This window comes from Oncorhynchus clarkii, chromosome 13 (assembly GCF_045791955.1).
Source record: "Oncorhynchus clarkii lewisi isolate Uvic-CL-2024 chromosome 13, UVic_Ocla_1.0, whole genome shotgun sequence".
In the NCBI taxonomy this organism is placed as follows: Eukaryota; Metazoa; Chordata; class Actinopteri; order Salmoniformes; family Salmonidae; genus Oncorhynchus; species Oncorhynchus clarkii.
The window spans coordinates 27,435,717-27,455,595 of record NC_092159.1 but is presented as its reverse complement, the minus strand read 5'-3'; the positions used below and the strand labels follow the sequence as shown (position 1 = coordinate 27,455,595).

The 19,879-nt window shown below is 40.4% G+C and overlaps 1 protein-coding gene across 1 annotated transcript; it reads left to right on the top strand.

Annotated features, from left to right (window-relative positions):
- The first annotated feature begins 918 nt into the window (after positions 1–918).
- On the top strand, positions 919–11,508 carry LOC139364509 (zinc finger protein 771-like). The gene is made up of 2 exons (XM_071101298.1): positions 919–1,421; positions 10,340–11,508. The coding sequence occupies exons 1-2, from the start codon at positions 1,154–1,156 to the stop codon at positions 10,600–10,602; spliced, it is 531 nt and encodes a 176-aa protein (XP_070957399.1). The 5' UTR covers positions 919–1,153; the 3' UTR covers positions 10,603–11,508.
- Positions 11,509–19,879: the final 8,371 nt, after the last annotated feature.

Below are 19,879 nucleotides of genomic sequence, written 5' to 3'. Positions count from 1 at the left end.
ATCAAACCTATTGTCCACCTGGTACACTGTCAGGGTCTGAATCAAACCCAATATTAAAAGGGGAAGATTGGTCAAGAGGGTGATGATTATTGTTGTTCTACTGCCTGATTGTTATGCAACAACACTGTTTACAAAAGCTTTGATAAAGAACAAGAAGGCCCACACACTGTTTACAAAAGCTTTGTTAAATCAGCACAACAGTTTTCAGCTGTGCTAACATAATTGCAAAAAGGTTTTCTAATGATCAATTAACCTTTTAAAATGATCATCTTGGATAAGCTAACACAACGTGCCATTGGAACACAGGAGTGATGGTTGCTGATAATGGGCCTCTGTACGCCTATGGAGATTGTCCATAAAAAATCTGCCGTTTCCAGCCACAATAGTCATTTACAACATTAACAATGTCTACACTGTATCTCTGATCAATTTGATGTTATTTTAATGGACAAAAAAACGTGTTTTTCTTTCAAAAACAAGGACATTTCTAAGTGACCCCAAACTTTTGAACGGTAGTTTACATCATGATGTATTGTTACACCATGTAGGAGCAGTATAGACCTAGGCTGTTCATTATATACATCTACATGATGTATTTTTACACCATGTAGGAGCAGTATAAACCTAGTCTGTTCATTATATACATCGACGTGATGTATTGTTACACCATGTTGGAGCAGTATAGACCTACAGTAGCTAGCTACATATTTAGATTTAGTGTTACATAATGAAACTGCCTTAAATGGGCTGTAGTAAACATGTTTTATTTGCACTAATTAAACAACACATTCCTGTCTTTGTATGTCTCAATATAATGGTATTATTTAATTAAATCCATTAAAAATATTCTTTATCTGCGTTTCCCCTACAGTCAGCAAACGGCGATGTGCGTCTTTCAGGCGACGCTGCTAGCGTGACGTATAATCTAGTGGACGGTTCTTCAGAAACAGCTCGTCAACCACCTCGGTAGCTTGCTATCCAACATAGCCGAAAGATTCAAGCTATTTATACGCTTTCGGTCTATATTAGCTACTGTGTTTTAGACACACTTCTGTCGTATCTACTTGTTAACCTATTTAATATTACGTTATTTTGTATTAGTTAAGTTAGCACTGGCCTAGTTGCTAATGATAGCTACCTAACATCCCCGACCATGAACTCCCTAAACTACTCCCCTCCTGTTAAAGAAGAGGAGGTCTGCTGGACGGAGAAAGAAGCTCTGGGGCTGAACATTGTTGTGAAAGAGGAGGAGGAGGATGTTACAGTAAAACAAGTAGAGGGTGAGGCTGTTACCGTGAAAGAAAAAGAGAAAGACGTTTCAGTGAAAGAAGAGGAAGACGCGTTCAGAGTGAAAGAGGAGGAAGGGGAGATTACTGTCACATTGGAGGAAGAAGAGGAGGTTGGAGATCTGTTTAATACCAGTAAGTACCGTCTCTGCAGTCGTTGAACCAATATGCAGTAAAGGGGTTTTACACGTTAATGTTGTTCTGTAGGAATGGCTGAAGCTACACTGTAACATGTAGAACATCAAGAGTGGACCATCAACAAAACGTGAACAATTGATCAAATGCATCTAATGACAATGCCTGAAATACTGTAGTCCTCAATATCTCCTATTAGATTAGCCCAATATGTAGTCTTAAAGGGGCAATCAGCAGTTGTTACATCCATTTTGGGACTTATACATTAATGATCTGTACCCATTGTTTCTTGAAGAAATCACTTATAAATGCCTCATGAGCTTAGTTCAACTGTCATACCCCATCAGAACCCAAAATATAAGCTTTTTTTTACTCCAATGTTTATCAGTAAATGTAAACAAACACTGTATATCCTCAATATGATTAATTGATTTAATTGAGTCTCAAGCATTTCTAAAACATTTAAATGTAATTCTTAAATTCAGAATAAGTAACGTAACAAAATGTGTAAAAAGGGAAGCGGTCTGAACTTAATGAATGCACTAGGGCCCCAACTAAAACAAATTTTAGGTCAACCAAGAATCATCTTTTCTTTCTACCAACCGATTGGTAGAAATATTATAACGTGTATTTTTCCATATATAGACACACCCCATGTGTTTTAATTAAATCAACTATATGTACTGAACTGGTCTGATGCTTTAAGCACGCTGTTTGATTAAATAATTAAGACACACAAATAACTCGGGAGCCAGAGATCAAGATAGCCTAACCACCAGAAAAAACCTCTTCCTCCTCCCGGACGCACCGGAGTGGCTATAGTGGCTAATGCCCTTGTCCCGACGCTAGCACCAGTTAGCCTCGAGCCAGGCGCCCAGCTAGCTTTGTAACGACTACCAAACGGCTTCCCTGGTTTATATTTTGCTGTTCACTGGACCTTATGATCACTTGGCTACATAGCTGATGCCTGCTGGACTGTTCATTAATCACGGTACTCCATTTTGTTTATTTTGTTTATCTGTCGGCCCCAGCCTCGAACTCAGGCCCTGTGTGTAGTTAACTGACCCTCTCTGCCCATTCATTGCCATTTTACCTGTTGTTGTTGTTGTCTTACCCGTTGTTGTCTTAACTAGCTCACCCAATCAACACCTCTGATTGCTTTATGCCTCGCTTTATGTCTCTCTAATGTCAATATGCCTTGTATACTGTTTAGGGTAGTTATCATTGTTTTATTTTACTGCGGAGCCCCTAGTCCCACTCATCATGCCTCAGAGAACTCTTTTGTCCCACCTCCCACACATGTGGTGACCTCACCTAGCATAACTGGTGCCTCCAGAGATGCAACCTCTCTTATCATCACTCAATGCCTAGGTTTACCTCCACTGTACACGCACCCTACCATACCCCCGTCTGTACGTTATGCCTTGAATCTATCCTACCACGCCCAGAAATCTGCTCCTTTTATTCTCTGTTCCCAACACACTAGACTACCAGTTCTGATAGCCTTTAGCCGTACCCTCATCCTAGTCCTCTGTTCCTCTGGTGATGTAGAGATTAACCCAGGCCCTGCGTGTCCCCAGGCGCTCTCCTTTGTTGACTTCTGTAACCGTAAAAGCCTTGGTTTCATGCATGTTAACATCAGAAGCCTCCTCCCTAAGTTTGTTTTACTCACTGCTTTAGCACACTCCACCAACCTTGATGTCCTTGCCGTGTCTGAATCCTGGCTTTGGAAGGCCACCAAAAATTCGGAAATTTCCATCCTCAACTACATTTTCCGTCAAGGTAGAACTGCCAAAGTGGGAGGAGTTGCTATCTACTGCAGAGATGGACTAAAAAGTTCTGTAATACTTTCCAGGTCTAAGCCCAAACAGTTTGAGCTTCTAATTTAAAAAAATGATCTCCAGAAATAAGTCTTGCACTGTTGCCGCCTGTTACAGATCCCCCTCAGCTCCCAGCTGTGCCCTGGACACCATATGTGAATTGATTGTCCCCCCATCTATCTTCAGAGTTCGTTCTGTTAAGTGACCTAAACTGGGATGCCTGGTTGTTCTTTAAAAGTAATTTCCTCACCACCTTAAATAAGCATGCCCCTTTCAAAAAATGTACAATTAAGAACAGATATAGCCCTTGGTTCACTCCAGACCTGACTGCCCTCGACCACCACAAAAACATTCTGTGGCGTACTGCACTAGCATCGAATAGTCCCCGCGATATGCAACTTTTCAGAGAAGTCAGGAACCAATACACACAGTCAGTTAGGAAAGCAAAAGCTAGCTTTTTCAAACAGAAATTTGCGTCCTGTAGCTCTAACTCCAAAAAGTTCTGGGACACTGTAAAGTCCATGGAGAATAAGAGCACCTCATCCCAGCTGCCCACTGCACTGAGGCTAGGAAACACTGTCACCACCGATAAATCCATGATAATTGAGAATTTCAATAAGCATTTCTATACGGCTGGCCATGCTTTCCTCCTGGCTACCCCAACCCCGGCCACAGCTCCCCACCCCCCGCAGTCACTTGCCCAAGCCTCCCCAGTTTCTCCTTCACCCAAATCCAGATAGCTGATGTTCTGAAAGAGTTGCAAAACCTAGACCCGTACAAATCAGCTGGGCTAGACATTCTGGACCCTCTCTTTCTCAAAATATCCGCCACCAATGTGGCAATCCCTATTGCTAGTCTGTTCAACCTCTCTTTCGTATCGTCCGAGATTCCTAAAGATTGGAACACTTCCGCGGTCATCTCCCTCTTCAAAGGGGGTGACACTCTAGACCCAAACTGTTACAGACCAATATCAATCCTGCCCTACCTTTTCTAAAGTCTTCGAAAGCCAAGTTAACAAACAGATCACTGACCATTTTGAATCCCACCGTACCTTCTCCACTGTGCAATCCGGTTTCCGAGCTGGTCACGAGTGCACCTCAGCCAATCTCAAGGTACTAAACGATATCATAACCGCTGTTGTGTCTTTACAATCATTAAACTGAAGACTTCGTTTTTATCAAAGATTCTCTGTAATTAGTTACTCGATTAAACTGAATAATCATTTAACTGTAATTAACTAGGAAATTGGGGCACCAAGGAAAGTATTCAGATTACAAAGTTCTAATTTCCCAATATAACCTTTCAGATATTTTCATATCTGATCAAAAGTCTTCTAATTTAATGATTTATTTATTTTAGTCTCATTCCAAACGTTGTAAATTGTTGGTTATCTGCACGAATCCAGTCTTCACTGAGTCATCCATACATCAATTGTCTTAAATATTTTTTTTATTACTAAGTAATTCACAGAAATGCATAAACAAAAAGTAAATATGGTTACATGAAATGATAGAATGTGGGCTGAACCGGCATGGCGGCTTGTTAGACAAAGGGGCAATGTAGGTCGACTAAGAAGTCCCTACAGAGTTAATTATAACAATTAAAATGCTAATCCCTTACACATGAACGCTCACTCATTCGCGAACAATTGCAATCAATATATATATTTACGCTCAGTCTGTCGTCTTGATTGCTGGTGAAAAGTATTTATTTTGTAGAATTGTCCGTCTCTCTCCCTGTCTTGATTAGAGGGGATAGTTCAAAGTGACATTCGTTATAGAATGGATGTTTCGGCGGTTGTCGTTCTTCGAGTTCAATGATACCGAATTCCTACCTGCAGACTAGTAATCAATATCAAAGACTTGTTCTTATTCTGTCGGTATCAATAGTCTAAAAGTTTAACCACGTGGTATGGTTAAAAGATTCAACATTGGTCTACAATCTTTGTCCTCCCCTAATGGAGAAAAACATGGTCTACTGATAATTTCTCAAAGTTGGGTGTTATTCGGAATGGCAGAAAAGGGGCTGTCCCAGGAGGCCTGACCCTAACCGGGCTCAGGGGCGGTCCTCTGATTTAGTTCAAATCAAAAGGGAATTGTATTTTTCTTCATTAAACAGTCCACAACCATATTACACAATTATACAAACAGTATCATACTCACTCGTTCATCTTATACAACAATTAGATGTAAACCTCATATCTGAGGCTATTATGTAAACAGCGTAATGGTAATGTGGCCACACCATCTCCCATGAGCTTCCCAAAGTTGTAACAAACGGACCAGTTCGTAGCTGGATTCTTCACCGACCTTTTATACTTTCTCCGGAACATGAAATTTGTTTGAGTTCTGTGAGGTGGAAGCAATTCCTTTGTCCTCTGTGAAAGTTTACCCTATCTCTAATACTGTGTGGCCATGAGGCAGGGTCTTCTAAGGCATTTACGACCTCTGACCACATTAGTCTGGTTGTAGAAGCAGAGAGCGGGGGATGGTACTCGCTGTACTCAAAGAGGGCAACGTCATGACACCGCCATCGATAAGAGACAATACAGTGTCGCTGTCTTCATCAACCTGGCCAAGGCTTTCGACTCTGTCAATCACCGTATTCTTAACAGCCTTAGTTTCTCAAATGACTGACTCGCCTGGTTCACCAACTACTTCTCAGACAGAGTTTAGTGTGTCAAATTGAAGGGCCTGTTGTATGGCCCGCCACAGGTCTCATCGCGCACCAGCGACTCAAGGAGATCCCTACCGACCAATCCCTCCCTAACCCGGACGACGCTAGGCCATTTGTGCGTCGCCCCACGGACCTCCCGGTCGCGGCCGGTTACGACAGAGCCTGGGCGCGTACCCAGGGACTCTGATGGCACAGCTGGCGCGGCAGTACAGCGCCCTTAACCACTGCGCCACCCGGGAGGCCCTAGGGGGGCAGTATTGAGTAGCTTGGATGAATAAGGTGCCCAGAGTAAACTGCCTGCTACTCTGTCCCAGATGCTAATATATGCATATTATTATTAGTATTGGATAGAAAACACTGAAGTTTCTAAAACGGTTTGAATGATGTCTGTGAGTATAACAGAACTCATATGGCAGGCGAAAACCTGAGACAAATCCAACCAGGAAGTGGGAAATCTGAGGTTTGTAGTTTAATTTAAGTGATTGCCTATCCTGTGTATATGGGGCCAGATTGCACTTCCCAAGGATTCCAACAGCCTTTAGAAAGTTGTTTGAGGCTTCTATTGTGGAAGGGGGTCGAATAAGAGCTGTTTCAACAATGGACTAGGCTGTGGCCAATCAGTTGTTTACTGCGCGGCGTGACAACCTAGTCGCGCATTGTGCCTTTGGAATAGTGAACTAAACACACGAACAAAACGGAGGTATTTTGGACAAATATGGACGTAATCAAACAAAACAAACATTTCTTGTGGGAGTCCTGGGAGTGCATTCCGACGAAGATCAGCAAAAGTAAGTGAAGATTTATAATGCTATTTATGACTTTTGTTGACTCCACAATTTGGCGGTTAACTGTATGGCTTGCTTTTGTTGCTGAACGCTGTTCTCAGATTATTTAATATTGTGCTTTTGCTGTAAAGCTTTTTGAAATCTGACACAGCTGTTGCATTAAGAATAAGTTTATCTTTAATTCTATGTAAAACATGTATATTTCATCAACGTTTGATGAGTATTTCTGTTATTTGATGTGGCTCTCTGCAATTTCTCCGGATATTTTGGAGGCATTTCTGAACATGGCGCCAATGTAAACTGAGGTTTTTGGATATAAATATAAACTTGATCGAACAAAACATACATGTATTGTGTAAGATTGAATCCTAGGAGTGTCATCTGATGAAGATCGTCAAAGGTTATTGATTAATTTATCTATATTTCTGCTTTTTGTGACACCTCTCTTTGGTTGGAAAATGGCTGAATGCTTTCTGTGACTAGTTGCTGACCTAACATATGTTCTGCTTTCGCCGAAAAGCCTTTTTGAAATCGGACACTGTGGTTGGATTAACGAGAAGTGTATCTTTATGGTGTAAAATACTTGTAATGATTGAGGAATTTCAATTATGATATTTCTGTTGTTTTGAAATTTCCGCCCTTCACTTTCACTGGCTGTTGGCGAGGTGGGACGCTAGCGTCCCGAACGATCCCAGAGAGGTTAACCTTTCTAGGGCAGGGAACCCCTCGACAACATTCCGCTAAAAAGGCAGCTTGCGAAATTCAAAAATATTTGTTTGAAATATGTAACTTTCACACATTAACAAGTCCAATACAGCAAATGAAAGATAAACATCTTGTTAATCTACCCATCGTGTCCGGGAAAAAAAATGCTTTACAACGAAAGTACAACATATGTTAGGTCATAGCCAAGTAAAAAAAACACAGCCGTTTTTCCAGCCAAAGATAGGAGTCACAAAAAGCAGAAATAAAGATAAAATGAATCACTAACCTTTGATGATCTTCATCAGATGACACTCATAGGACTTCATGTTACACAATACATGTATGTTTTGTTCGATAATGTGCATATTTATATCCAAAAATCTCAGTTTACATTGGCGCGTTACATGCAGTCATTTTTTTATTCCAAAACATCCGGTGATTTTGCAGAAAGACTCATAATAAACATTGATAAAAGATACAACTGTTATTTACAGAATTAAATATAGACTTCTCCTTAATGCGACCGCTGTGTCAGATTTCAAAAAAACTTTACTGGAAAAAAAGTATAATCTGAGAACGACGCTCAGAACCCAAAACAGCCAGAGGAATATCCACCATTTTGGAGTCAAAAGAAGTTAGAAATTACACCATAAATATTCACTTACCTTTGATCTTCATCAGAAGGCACTCCCAGGAATCCTAGTTCGACAATAAATGACTGATTTGTTCCATAAAGTCCATAATATATGTCCAAATAGCCACTTGTTGTTAGCGTGTTCAGCCCAGTAATCCATCTTCATGAGGCATAGGCACTTCGTCCAGACAAAAACGCGGAAAGTTCCGTCACAGTCCTTTAGAAACATGTCAAACGATGTATGGAATCAATCTTTAGGATGTTTTAAACATAAAATATCAATAATGTTCCAACCTGAGAATTCCTTTGTCTGAAGAAAAGCACTGGAACGAGAGGTAACTCTGTCGGGAGCGCCCGTCATGAGACCAAGGCACTCTGCCAGTCCACTGACTCAGAGGTCTCATTAGCCCCTCCTTTATAGTAGAAGCCTCATTCAAGTTTCTAAAGACTGTTGACATTTAGTGGAAGCCGTAGGAAGTGCAACTTTATCCATATCTCAATGTGTATTCGGTAAGCCAAGCTTTAAAAAACCACAAACCTCAGATGTCCTACTGCCTGGTTGGATTTTTCTCAGGTTTTTGCCATACTCACAGACATCATTCAAACAGTTTTAGAAACTTCAGAGTGTTTTCTATCCAATACTAATAATAATATGCATATATTAGCATCTGGGACAGAGTAGGAGGCAGTTCACTCTGAGCACGCTATTAATCCAAAAGTGAAAATGCTGCCCCCTATCCCAAAAAGGTTAACCTCCAAACAAGCTTCAATGCCATACAACACTCTTCCGTGGCCTTCAACTGCTCTTAAACACTAGTAAAACTAAATGTATGCTTTTCAACCGATCGTTGCCCGTACCTGCCCGTCCAGCATCACTACTCTGGACGGTTCTGACTTAGAATATGTGGACAACGGTAAATACCTAATTGTCTTGCTAGACTGTAAACTCTCCTTCCAGACTAATATTAAGCATTTCCAATCCAAAATTAAATCTAGAATTGGCTTCCTATTTTGCAACAAAGCCTCCTTCACTCACGCTGCCGAACATATCCTCGCAAAACTGACTATCCTACCGATCCTTGACTTCAGTGATGTCATTTTCAAAATAGCCTCCAACACTCTACACAGCAAACTGGATGCAGTCTATCACAGTGCCATCCGTTTTGTCACCAAAGCTTCATGTACCACTGCTCTCGTCGGCTGGCCCTCGCTACATATTCGTCTCCAAACCCACTGGCTCCAGGTCATCTATAAGTCTTTGCTAGGCCGCCTTAACTCAGCTCACTGGTCACCATAGCAACACCCACCCATAGCACGTGCTCCAGGAAATATATCTCACTGGTCATCCCCAAAGCCAACACCTACTTTGGCTGCCTTTCCTTCCAGTTCTCTGCTGCCAATGACTGGAACGAATTGCAAAAATCACTGAAGCTAAAGACTCTCCCTCACTAACTTTAAGCATCAGCTATCTGAGCAGCTTGCCGATCTCTGCAGCTGTACACAGCCCATCTGTAAATAGCCCATCCAACAATCTACTTCATCCCCATGTTTTTATTGACTTTTTTTGCTCTTTTGCACACCAGTATTTCTACTTGCACATCATCATCTGCACATCCATCACTCCAGTGTTTATTTGTAATTACTTTGCTACTATGGCCTATTTATTGCCTTACCTTCTTACTCCATTTGCACACACTTGTGTTATTGACTGTACGTTTGTTTATCCCAAGTGTATGTAACTCTGTTGTTTTTTTGTCGCACTGCTTTGCTTTATCTTGACATTCAAACGAGCCTTACAATTATAATCCAAAGTAGTGTGAAATGTACTCATAAGCAACCTGGAAATGGAGATTACTCCCCTGCGTTTTCCCCCATTCACATTCAGAATACATTGTGAAAAACTATAATCTTTGCTCACCATTTTGCTCCAGGCAGATATACTTCATCCATAACTATCGGTTTCCTCATTAGCAGGGAGGTGTTTCTGCAATCAACTTGTGTGCTAATCGCCCTCGTCCTGCAACTTTATTAACCACAGAAAGGGGCCTATATTGGAGACCAAAAGTCAATGAATAACTTATTTCTAGTCTACAATCATCAATGTTACTACTAATGTGAAAACAAGACAAAATATGACTATTGTTGCTCATTTTAAGACATTTGTCAAATAATTTTAACATTCATTACAGACGTCAATTGTTGTACAACATCATGACTACGCTGTTGGTATCACCTTTTACAGTGGATTACCGCTGTTGTGGGCCTTTAACCATCTGTCTGACTTTGTTGTTCACACAGGAGAGAGACGGGACTACCGTGGGTCCTCTGGGGAGCCTCAACAACATCATGATGCTGACGAGGCAGAGCAGAGTCTCTCTACATCAGAACACCTCAATAAACACCAGCAGAGACCCACACGGAAGAGAATTCACTGCTGCTCTGACTGTGGGAAGAGATTCACCTCCTCATCAGGCATTAAAATCACCAGAGAATACACACAGGAGAGAAACCTTATAGTTGTGATCAATGTGGGAAGAGTTTTACTACATCTGGCTCTCTGACTCTCCATCAGAGAACACACACAGGAGAGAAACCGTATATATGTGATCAATGTGGGAAGAGTTTTGTTCGATCTGACCAGCTGACATTACACCAGAGAACACACACAGGAGATAAATCTTATAGCTGTGGTCAATGTGGGAAGAGATTTGTTACATCTAGCTCTCTGACATTACACCAGAGAACACACACAAGAGAGAAATCTTATAGCTGTGATCAATGTGGGAAGAGTTTTACTACATCTGACTCTACATCAGAGAACACACACAGGAAAGAAATCTTATTGCTGTGATCAATGTGGGAAGAGTTTTGGTCAATCTGGCAGTCTGACTGTACACAAGAGAACACACACAGCAGAGAAACCTCTTAGCTTTGACCAGAGATAATCTGATAAATAATCTCTGATCAAATATCAGAAAATACATACATGGAGTTGTTTCATGATATCAATGAATTAATGTCACAATGTAGAATGTTTTAACATTGCAGTAGGAGTATCTTAATGTCACAATGTAGAACCCAAAATGCCATTTCAGCAGGAGAGTGAGATCCTGCTGGCCTTTGATGGGGAGAACATCCACGCCCTCGAGGACGTCCCCATGGGACTTGGGGTTCTGCTAGGGCTGTATTTCTTTTATTTTCCCTTAAATTTCTCAAAAATGTCAGAAAAACACTTATGTTCTTAAGTTACTGTGTTTTGGGGTGAAGTTACCAGGGCCGGTCACAAAGATGGCAAACTTCCTAACATAACTAAGTGAATATGATATACACACTAAAGCTGAAAAATCTGCATTTAGCATCACGTCTACAATATTGTTAGTTTACCTATGATTCATTTTTAATTAGTTGTTTTTATTGTACATCATTATTTAAAAAATGTTTAAATGTCATTAAAAGCACTAAACAAAGTAAATGTATTATTTATTATGGTCTGACATGTCTGCAGAAATGTTGCAATTTTGTAATGTGTTTTTGTACAGTGCCTTGCGAAAGGATTCGGCCCCCTTGAACTTTGCAACCTTTTGCCACATTTCAGGCTTCAAACAAAGATATAAAACTGTATTTTTTGTGAAGAATCAACAACAAAGTGGGACACAATCATGAAGTGGAACGACATTTATTGGATATTTCAAACTTTTTTAACAAATCAAAAACTGAAAAATTGGGCGTGCAAAATTATTCAGCCCCCTTAAGTTAATACTTTGTAGCGCCACCTTTTGCTGCGATTACAGCTGTAAGTCGCTTGGGGTTTGTCTCTATCAGTTTTGCACATCGAGAGACTGACATTTTTTCCCATTCCTCCTTGCAAAACAGCTCGAGCTCAGTGAGGTTGGATGCAGAGCATTTGTGAACAGCAGTTTTCAGTTCTTTCCACAGATTCTCGATTGGATTCAGGTCTGGACTTTGACTTGGCCATTCTAACACCTGGATATGTTTATTTTTGAACCATTCCATTGTAGATTTTGCTTTATGTTTTGGTTCATTGTCTTGTTGGAAGACAAATCTCCGTCCCAGTCTCAGGTCTTTTTCAGACTTTTTTCTTCCAGAATGGTCCTGTATTTGGCTCCATCCATCTTCCCATCAATTTTAACCATCTTCCCTGTCCCTGCTGAAGAAAAGCAGGCCCAAACCATGATGCTGCCACCACCATGTTTGACAGTGGGGATAGTGTGTTCAGGGTGATGAGCTGTGTTGCTTTTACGCCAAACATAACGTTTTGCATTGTTGCCAAAAAGTTCAATTTTGGTTTCATCTGACCAGAGCACCTTCTTCCACATGTTTGGTGTGTCTCCCAGGTGGCTTGTGGCAAACTTTAAACAACACTTTTTATGGATATCTTTAAGAAATGGCTTTCTTCTTGCCACTCTTCCATAAAGGCCAGATTTGTGCAATATACGACTGATTGTTGTCCTATGGACAGAGTCTCCCACCTCAGCTGTAGATCTCTGCAGTTCATCCAGAGTGATCATGGGCCTCTTGGCTGCATCTCTGATCAGTCTTCTCCTTGTATGAGCTGAAAGTTTAGAGGGACGGCCAGGTCTTGGTAGATTTGCAGTGGTCTGATACTCCTTCCATTTCAATATTATCGCTTGCACAGTGCTCCTTGGGATGTTTAAAGCTTGGGAAATATTTTTGTATCCAAATCTGGCTTTAAACTTCTTCACAACAGTATCTCGGACCTGCCTGGTGTGTTCCTTGTTCTTCATGATGCTCTCTGCGCTTTTGACGGACCTCTGAGACTATCACAGTGCAGGTGCATTTATACAGAGACTTGATTACACACAGGTGGATTGTATTTATCATCATTAGTCATTTAGGTCAACATTGGATCATTCAGAGATCCTCACTGAACTTCTGGAGAGAGTTTGCTGCACTGAAAGTAAAGGGGCTGAATAATTTTTCAGTTTTTGATTTGTTAAAAAAGTTTGAAATATCCAATAAATGTCGTTCCACTTCATGATTGTGTCCCACTTGTTGTTGATTCTTCACAAAAAAATACAGTTTTATATCTTTATGTTTGAAGCCTGAAATGTGGCAAAAGGTCGCAAAGTTCAAGGGGGCCGAATACTTTCGCAAGGCACTGTAATTGCTTTTAAATATTAATTCACATTTGTGGTGCCACTAAATAAAAAATTATTTAAGTCAATATTGTTATAATGGAGGGAGGTTCTTCGAGGAACCATTATAAGGGGTTCTTCAAAGAACTTATAGGGCTTCCCACAAAAGGTTCTTCAAATAACTTTTAGGGGTTCCCCCACATCTTCAATTTGAAGAACCTCTAAAGGATACTCCAGGAACCTTTACTTTTTAGAGTGTATATTGATGAAAGTCACCTTGTCCGTGAGACATTTACAGAGTTATACACAGCCCAATTTGCGATGACTATTTTGGGGGTGAAATGGCAGCCACAACAGACAGACCTGATATCGCCCATAATTCGACGTCACGCGCTGAGTGGAAATGACCAAATTACCTATTTAGCTACACTTTGTAGTACATTTTAGTACAGTTTTCAAAGGGAGTAATTGGTTTTTAGGGGCAGTCGCTTTGAAGCTATTTGTCAAAGTATTTTCTCAACTGCGATACCAACTCCAGTCAGCAGATGGCGATGTGCATCTTTCAGGTGATTCTGCCACTGAAACGTATAATCTAGTGGACAAAACGCTTCTTCAACATCAACAGTTAGTCAGCCACCTTGCTTCACTCAAACTTTATGGAAGAATGTTTATTCAATAAATCTAGTAAACACCTCTCATACAAGGAAGACACCCCCCCCCCCCCCCTCCCCAGGCCTTAAGGTCAGTTGTATTTCAAATATAGTACCCAGACGGAGAAAATCCAAGAAGCGTGTAGATTCTTGTAGAAGTGTAAATTCTTGGTTATCTGCAAGAACCCTGGCTAACAAGTTGAATCAGCAATACAAAATTGGGTTTAATTATTTATTTACTAAATACGTAACTAATCACACAGAATTCACATACACACAATTAATCATAACTTGATTACAAGTTACGTCATAAAGGAAAACATCCCTAGCTGACGGAACAGATATGACAGCTGGTTACACAAAGAAAAGGGGATTGGGTTTGAGTGAAAGAGCGGGAAGACTGAGGAACAAAAGGAGAAGTGATGTCTCTATCGGGCCGTAGGCAGCTACTCGATCGTAAATACAGTATCTTATGCATTCTAAATTACCGCCCATTTGGAAAAGGAAAATGCAATAAATATTTACTCTGAGCTGCGCTTTGATGGGTTGGTTGTAGATGGATGGCCGTGATGCCCAACAGAGTCCTTTGTCCATTGAAGAGTGTCTCTGGTGGTGAACGGGAAACGTTGTAATGTCGTCGTTGGGTGGTAGACGGGATACCCTGTCTGTCCTTTCCTAGCCCACGTTTTTAGCTGCTGTTGCTAACTCAACGGCTAGCAGGTATCACTTCTGTAGTGAATAAGAGCTAAAAGTTCATACAATTCGCAACCAAAGCTCACGCTGAGGTTGGCTTCATTCTGTAGTTATCTGAACCATTCTGACATCGGATCGTCATCCTAATGTACCCGGAACAGGAAGTTCTGTTGTCGTCAAGGCTTTATATAGGAAGGGAGAAGAGGGCATGTTTGAAAAGTTTTATAGCCCATTTTCCTTCACAGAGGCGGGCCACTGAGTGAGCAGCCCTAATTTATGAAAACCCACATCTCACATTTTAGAAGCTAAAATCACATTTCATCCCGTCACAAATAATGTCATATTAAAACATTTAAATTGAACAACAATTCCATGTGAATCCGATAACTCTGATGTGTAGACTTTCCACTGTACAGTTTGTCATCTTATCATTGATGAGAATGTCTCAGATGACAACCGAACTGACATCATATTCATTAAGTACCATTGCATATGTTCAATTGTTCGGATTACCAGAATATAGTTCATTTCCCCCCCACATTCTGACGTTCCCAGAATCTCTATGTTAACCAAGGGTATTTTAAATGTAACCTCAGTAGGTTAGAGAGAGGAAAATGGGGGGGAAGAGGTATTTATGACTGTCATAAACCTAACCCCCAGGCCAATGTCATGACACTAGTAATCATTATACACACATACAATTCATCATATTTTCATATAAAGCGTAAGAAAATCTCAGCTACTCACGACAACCATTCCATTTGCCTTTTCAAGGACTCTCCGCCGCTACACAGCAGCTCTCCAAACATACTCCCAGCAGAACAAAAAATAAACTTTTGTTGGATCCCCAACAGTTCACTAACTTCCCAGAGACCACGGCAAAATCAAGCCTCCCAGGAACTTTAGATCTTCCGCTGCTTTCTAAAATATCATCCCGCTTATTATCCAAATTTCAATCATCTGATTGAGCATATTTCTATATGTTACTATCCAAACGTCAGATTAAGACTCATTTCCACATTCACACAACACAATGCTATTTTCAAACATACCTAATCAATTAGTTGTTTTTCAACAATATTTTAACCTGCAGGAATATTTTCACATTTATATGTCATGGTTAGTTCCTAGGATAATGTAACTCATACATTTACATCTTTCAATACTTCTGAAATTGGGTGCAGATTTAAAACAACTCAAGGTTTAAAACAATTACAGGTGCACCTTACTATCTTATACTATATCATAAATGGTCTTAACTACTAAACACAGATTCTAGTTTTCATCCAGCTCACACAGATAGCTGACTGGGTCCTGTTTACACCTCCACACAGAAATACACACTCAGAGCCTACAAGGCTTTTCTAAAAACTCCACTTTACGTGTTTCGCTCACCTCTTTCTTTTTATAAAATGACGTTTGAGGTGTCTGCAGGTGTTTATTGGGGTGTTCTGATCTGGAGAGACTCTTCTCTGCCTCTTCAGCATCATGAAGTTGTTGAGGCTCCCCAAAGGATCCACGATAGTCCCGTATCTCTCCTGTGTGAACAACAAAGTCAGACAGATGATTAAAGGCCCACAACAGCGGTAATCCACTGTAAAAGGTGATGCCAACAGCATAGCCATGATGTTGTACAACAATTGACGTCTGTAATGAATGTTAAAATTATTTGACAATTGTCTTAAAATGAGCAAGAATAGTCATATTTTGTCTTGTTTTCACATTAGTAGTAACATCTAAGATTGTAGGCTAGAAATAAGATATTGATGTTGTTGAAACTTGTTGACGGAATTTTGTTAATATTGACTAAATAATGTATACATTAGACATAGAGTTATAACTCACAGAGTTATATGTTGTCTGTTAAGGAATATGTTGGTACATAGGCAAAGAGGAAGGGTCAACAGACAACTCGTGATCACAGTGAAACTAACAACAGGAAATATGTCTGGTCCCCAACCAGGGAGGGGAGAAACCGTTGGGTGTGCAGTAGATTGTGTAACATATGGTAGCAGAAGATAAGCAATGTGTATGTGTTGGAATGGAATTGAAAAGCAGCTTTGTCATTGTCTGAGAGGGGGAGGGACATTTATGACGAAATGAGAGGTATATAAACCAATGTACAGGAAATGATAGGCAGAGCTCTTGAGAATATACGTCACTCACTATTTTTGGCTGGTCTCCGTCTGTTTCATTTCCCCTAGAACCTTACAAACGCTGGGTACAGACTGAGTATTTTAATTGAATTGGTTAATGAATACATAAGAACTAAATTCATCTAACAAAACTCTAAACAGTGTGCCAGACAACTTTTGATCTCTAATATAGGCCCCTTTCTGTGTTTGCTAAAATTGCGGCACGAGGGCAATTTGATTGCAGAAACTCCTCCCTGCTAATGAGGAAACCAATAGTTATGGATGTACTATATCTGCCTGGAGCAAAAATGGTGAGCAAAGATTTTAGTTTTTCACAAAGTATTCTGAATGTGAATGGGGGAAAACTCTGGGGAGTAACCTCCATTTCCAGGTTGCTCATGAGTACATTTCACACTACTTTGGATTATAATTGTAAGGCTCAATTGAATGTCCTAATTTAATATAAGGTATGCTATAGTATTATGAATTATGTGTAATTATTGAAGAACCGCGTTAATGACAGTATCCATTTGGGTGTTGTCAATGAAGTTAAGATTTTATTTTTTATTTCACCTTTATTTAACCAGGACGGCCAGTAGAGAACAAGTTCTCATTTACAACTGCGACCTGGCCAAGATATAGCAAAGCAGTGCAACAAAAACAACACCGAATTACACGTGGGATAAACAAACGTACAGTCAATAACACAATAGAAAAATCTATATAGTGTGTGCAAATGGAGTACGGAGGTAAGGCCATAGTAGCGTAGAAATTACAATTGAGCAAATTAACACTGGAGAGATAGATGTGCAGATGATGATGTGCAAGTAGAAATACTGGTGTGCAAAAGAGCAAATGAAGTTAATAAAAACATTGGGATGAGGTAGGTAGTTGGATGGTCTATTTACAGATGGGCTGTGTACAGCTGCAGCGATCAGTAAGCTGCTCAGATAGCTGACGCTTAAAGTTAGTGAGGGAGATATAAGTCTCCAACTTCAGTGATTTTTGCAATTCGTTCCAGTCATTGGCCGCGGTCAAACAACCACCCCTCATCACTGTCAAACGCTCCCTAAAACACTTCTGCAAGCAGGCCTTTCTAATCGACCTGGCCCAGGTAACCTGTAAGGATTTTGAACTCATCCCGTCAGTAGAGGATGCCTGGTTGTTCTTTAAAAGTAATTTCCTCACCACCTTAAATAAGCATGCCCCTTTTGAAAAATGTAGAACTAAGAACAGAGAGAGCCCTTGGTTCACTCCAGACCTGACTGCCCTCGACCAGCACAAAAACATCCTGTGGCGTACTGCACTAGCATCGAATAGTGACACTATGACACTATGACCCAAACTATTACAGACCTATATCCATCCTGCCCTGCCGTTCTAAAGTCTTCGAAAGCCAAGTTAACAAACAGATCACTGACCATTTTGAATCCCACCGTACCTTCTCTGCTGTGCAATCCGGTTTCCGAGCTGGTCACGGGTGCACCTCATCCACGCTCAAGGTACTAAACAATATCATAACCGCCATCGATAAAAGACAGTACTGTGCAGCCGTCTTCATCAACCTGGCCAAGGCTTTCGACTCTGTCAACCACCGTATTCTTATCGGCTGTGCAATCTGGTTTCCGAGCTGGTCACGGGTGCACCTCATCCACGCTCAAGGTACTAAACTATATCATAACCGCCATCGATAAAAGACAGTACTGTGCAGCCGTCTTCATCAACCTGGCCAAGGCTTTCGACTCTGTCAACCACCGTATTCTTATCGGCAGACTCTGCTGCCAATGACTGGAACGGCAGACTCTGCTGCCAATGACTGGAACGAATTGCAAAAATCGCTGAAGTTGGAGACATATCTCCCTCACTAACTTTAAGCATCAGCTATCTAAGCAGCTTACCTATCGCTGCAGCTGTACACAGCCCATCTGTAAATAGTCCATCCAACTGCCTACCTCATCCCCATGTTTTTATTTACTTTTTTTGCTCGTTTGCACACCAGTATTTCTACTTGCACATCTATCACTCTATCACATTTGTTAAATTGTAATTACTTCGCTACTATGGCCTATTTATTGCCTTACGTCCATACCCCATTTGCACACACTATATAAAGATTTTTCTATTGTTTTATTGACTGTACGTTTGTTTATCCCACTTGTAACTCTGTGTTGTTTTTGTCACACTGCTTTGCTTTATCGTGGCCAGGTTGCAGCTGTAAATGAGAACTCTTTCTCGACTGGCCTACCTGGTTAAATAAAGGTGAAATAAAAAAAATAAAAAATAATATTTGTCACTTTACTGACAACACCCAAATGGATACTGTCATTAACGCGGTTCTTCAATAATTACACATCATTCTTTATACTGTAGCTGTTTTGTTAGTCACATGTTCAACTATCATCAGCTGATCCAGGAAATAATTTTCTGAATGCCAGTCAAATGTCAAACATCACAACATGCAACAACAACCAAAGTGCTTCTTCATTCTCTACTCTGGTAAAGACAGTTATGCCGTGCTCCATGTTGGATCCAACATCCCTAACAAATTGATGTTTATAATGTTATTGTCTGCTTGATTTACAGTCGGGTCTCGTTAGTCTGTTTGGACACGGAGATACTTAGCTCATAATGTGTAGAGAACTGTTCCTTGATGGATAGACTATTGTACAACACACACAGCTATTTTCCTATATTTGTTCATAGGTGAAGTTTTGGGTCCTGCAGTAGGTTTGTGTTGTTGTTAGGTGAAGTTAGGGGTCCTACAGTAGGTCTATGTTGTGGTTAGGTGAAGTTATGGGTCCTACATTAGGTCTATGCTATTGTTAGGTGAAGTTTTGGGTCCTACAGTAGGTTTATGTTGTTGTTATGGGTCCTAGAGTACACTATTATGTCATGCAACAACAACAAAAGTGCTTCTTCGTTCATTACAGGTATATTTGTTGTTAGGTGAAGTTATGGGCCAATTTGTGACCAGAAAATACATACAGTACATGAAGGAGTTGTTTCAGGATTTCAATGAATTAATGTCACAATGTAGAATGTTTTAACATTGCAGTAGGAGTATTTTAATGATGTCACAATGTTGAAACCTAAACGTTTGCCCCCTTATGAATTGATTTCAAAATGATATGGATATTAGCCTCAGGGGAAAAATCCAGGCAAAAAATCCAGGCTCTGAAATGGAAGAGTACTATTTATGTGATTTAACAAAAATTGACAAATAAAAATATTGTTAAAATCAAA

What these genes read in the sequence shown, in the direction of transcription:
- LOC139364509 (XM_071101298.1), top strand. Translation starts at nt 1,154, where the DNA reads ATGAACTCCCTAAACTACTCCCCTCCTGTTAAAGAAGAGGAGGTCTGC. An exon ending in TGGAGATCTGTTTAATACCA is followed by an intron (nt 1,422 to 10,339) that starts GTAAGTACCGTC and finishes TTGTTCACACAG; the next exon opens with GAGAGAGACGGGACTACCGT.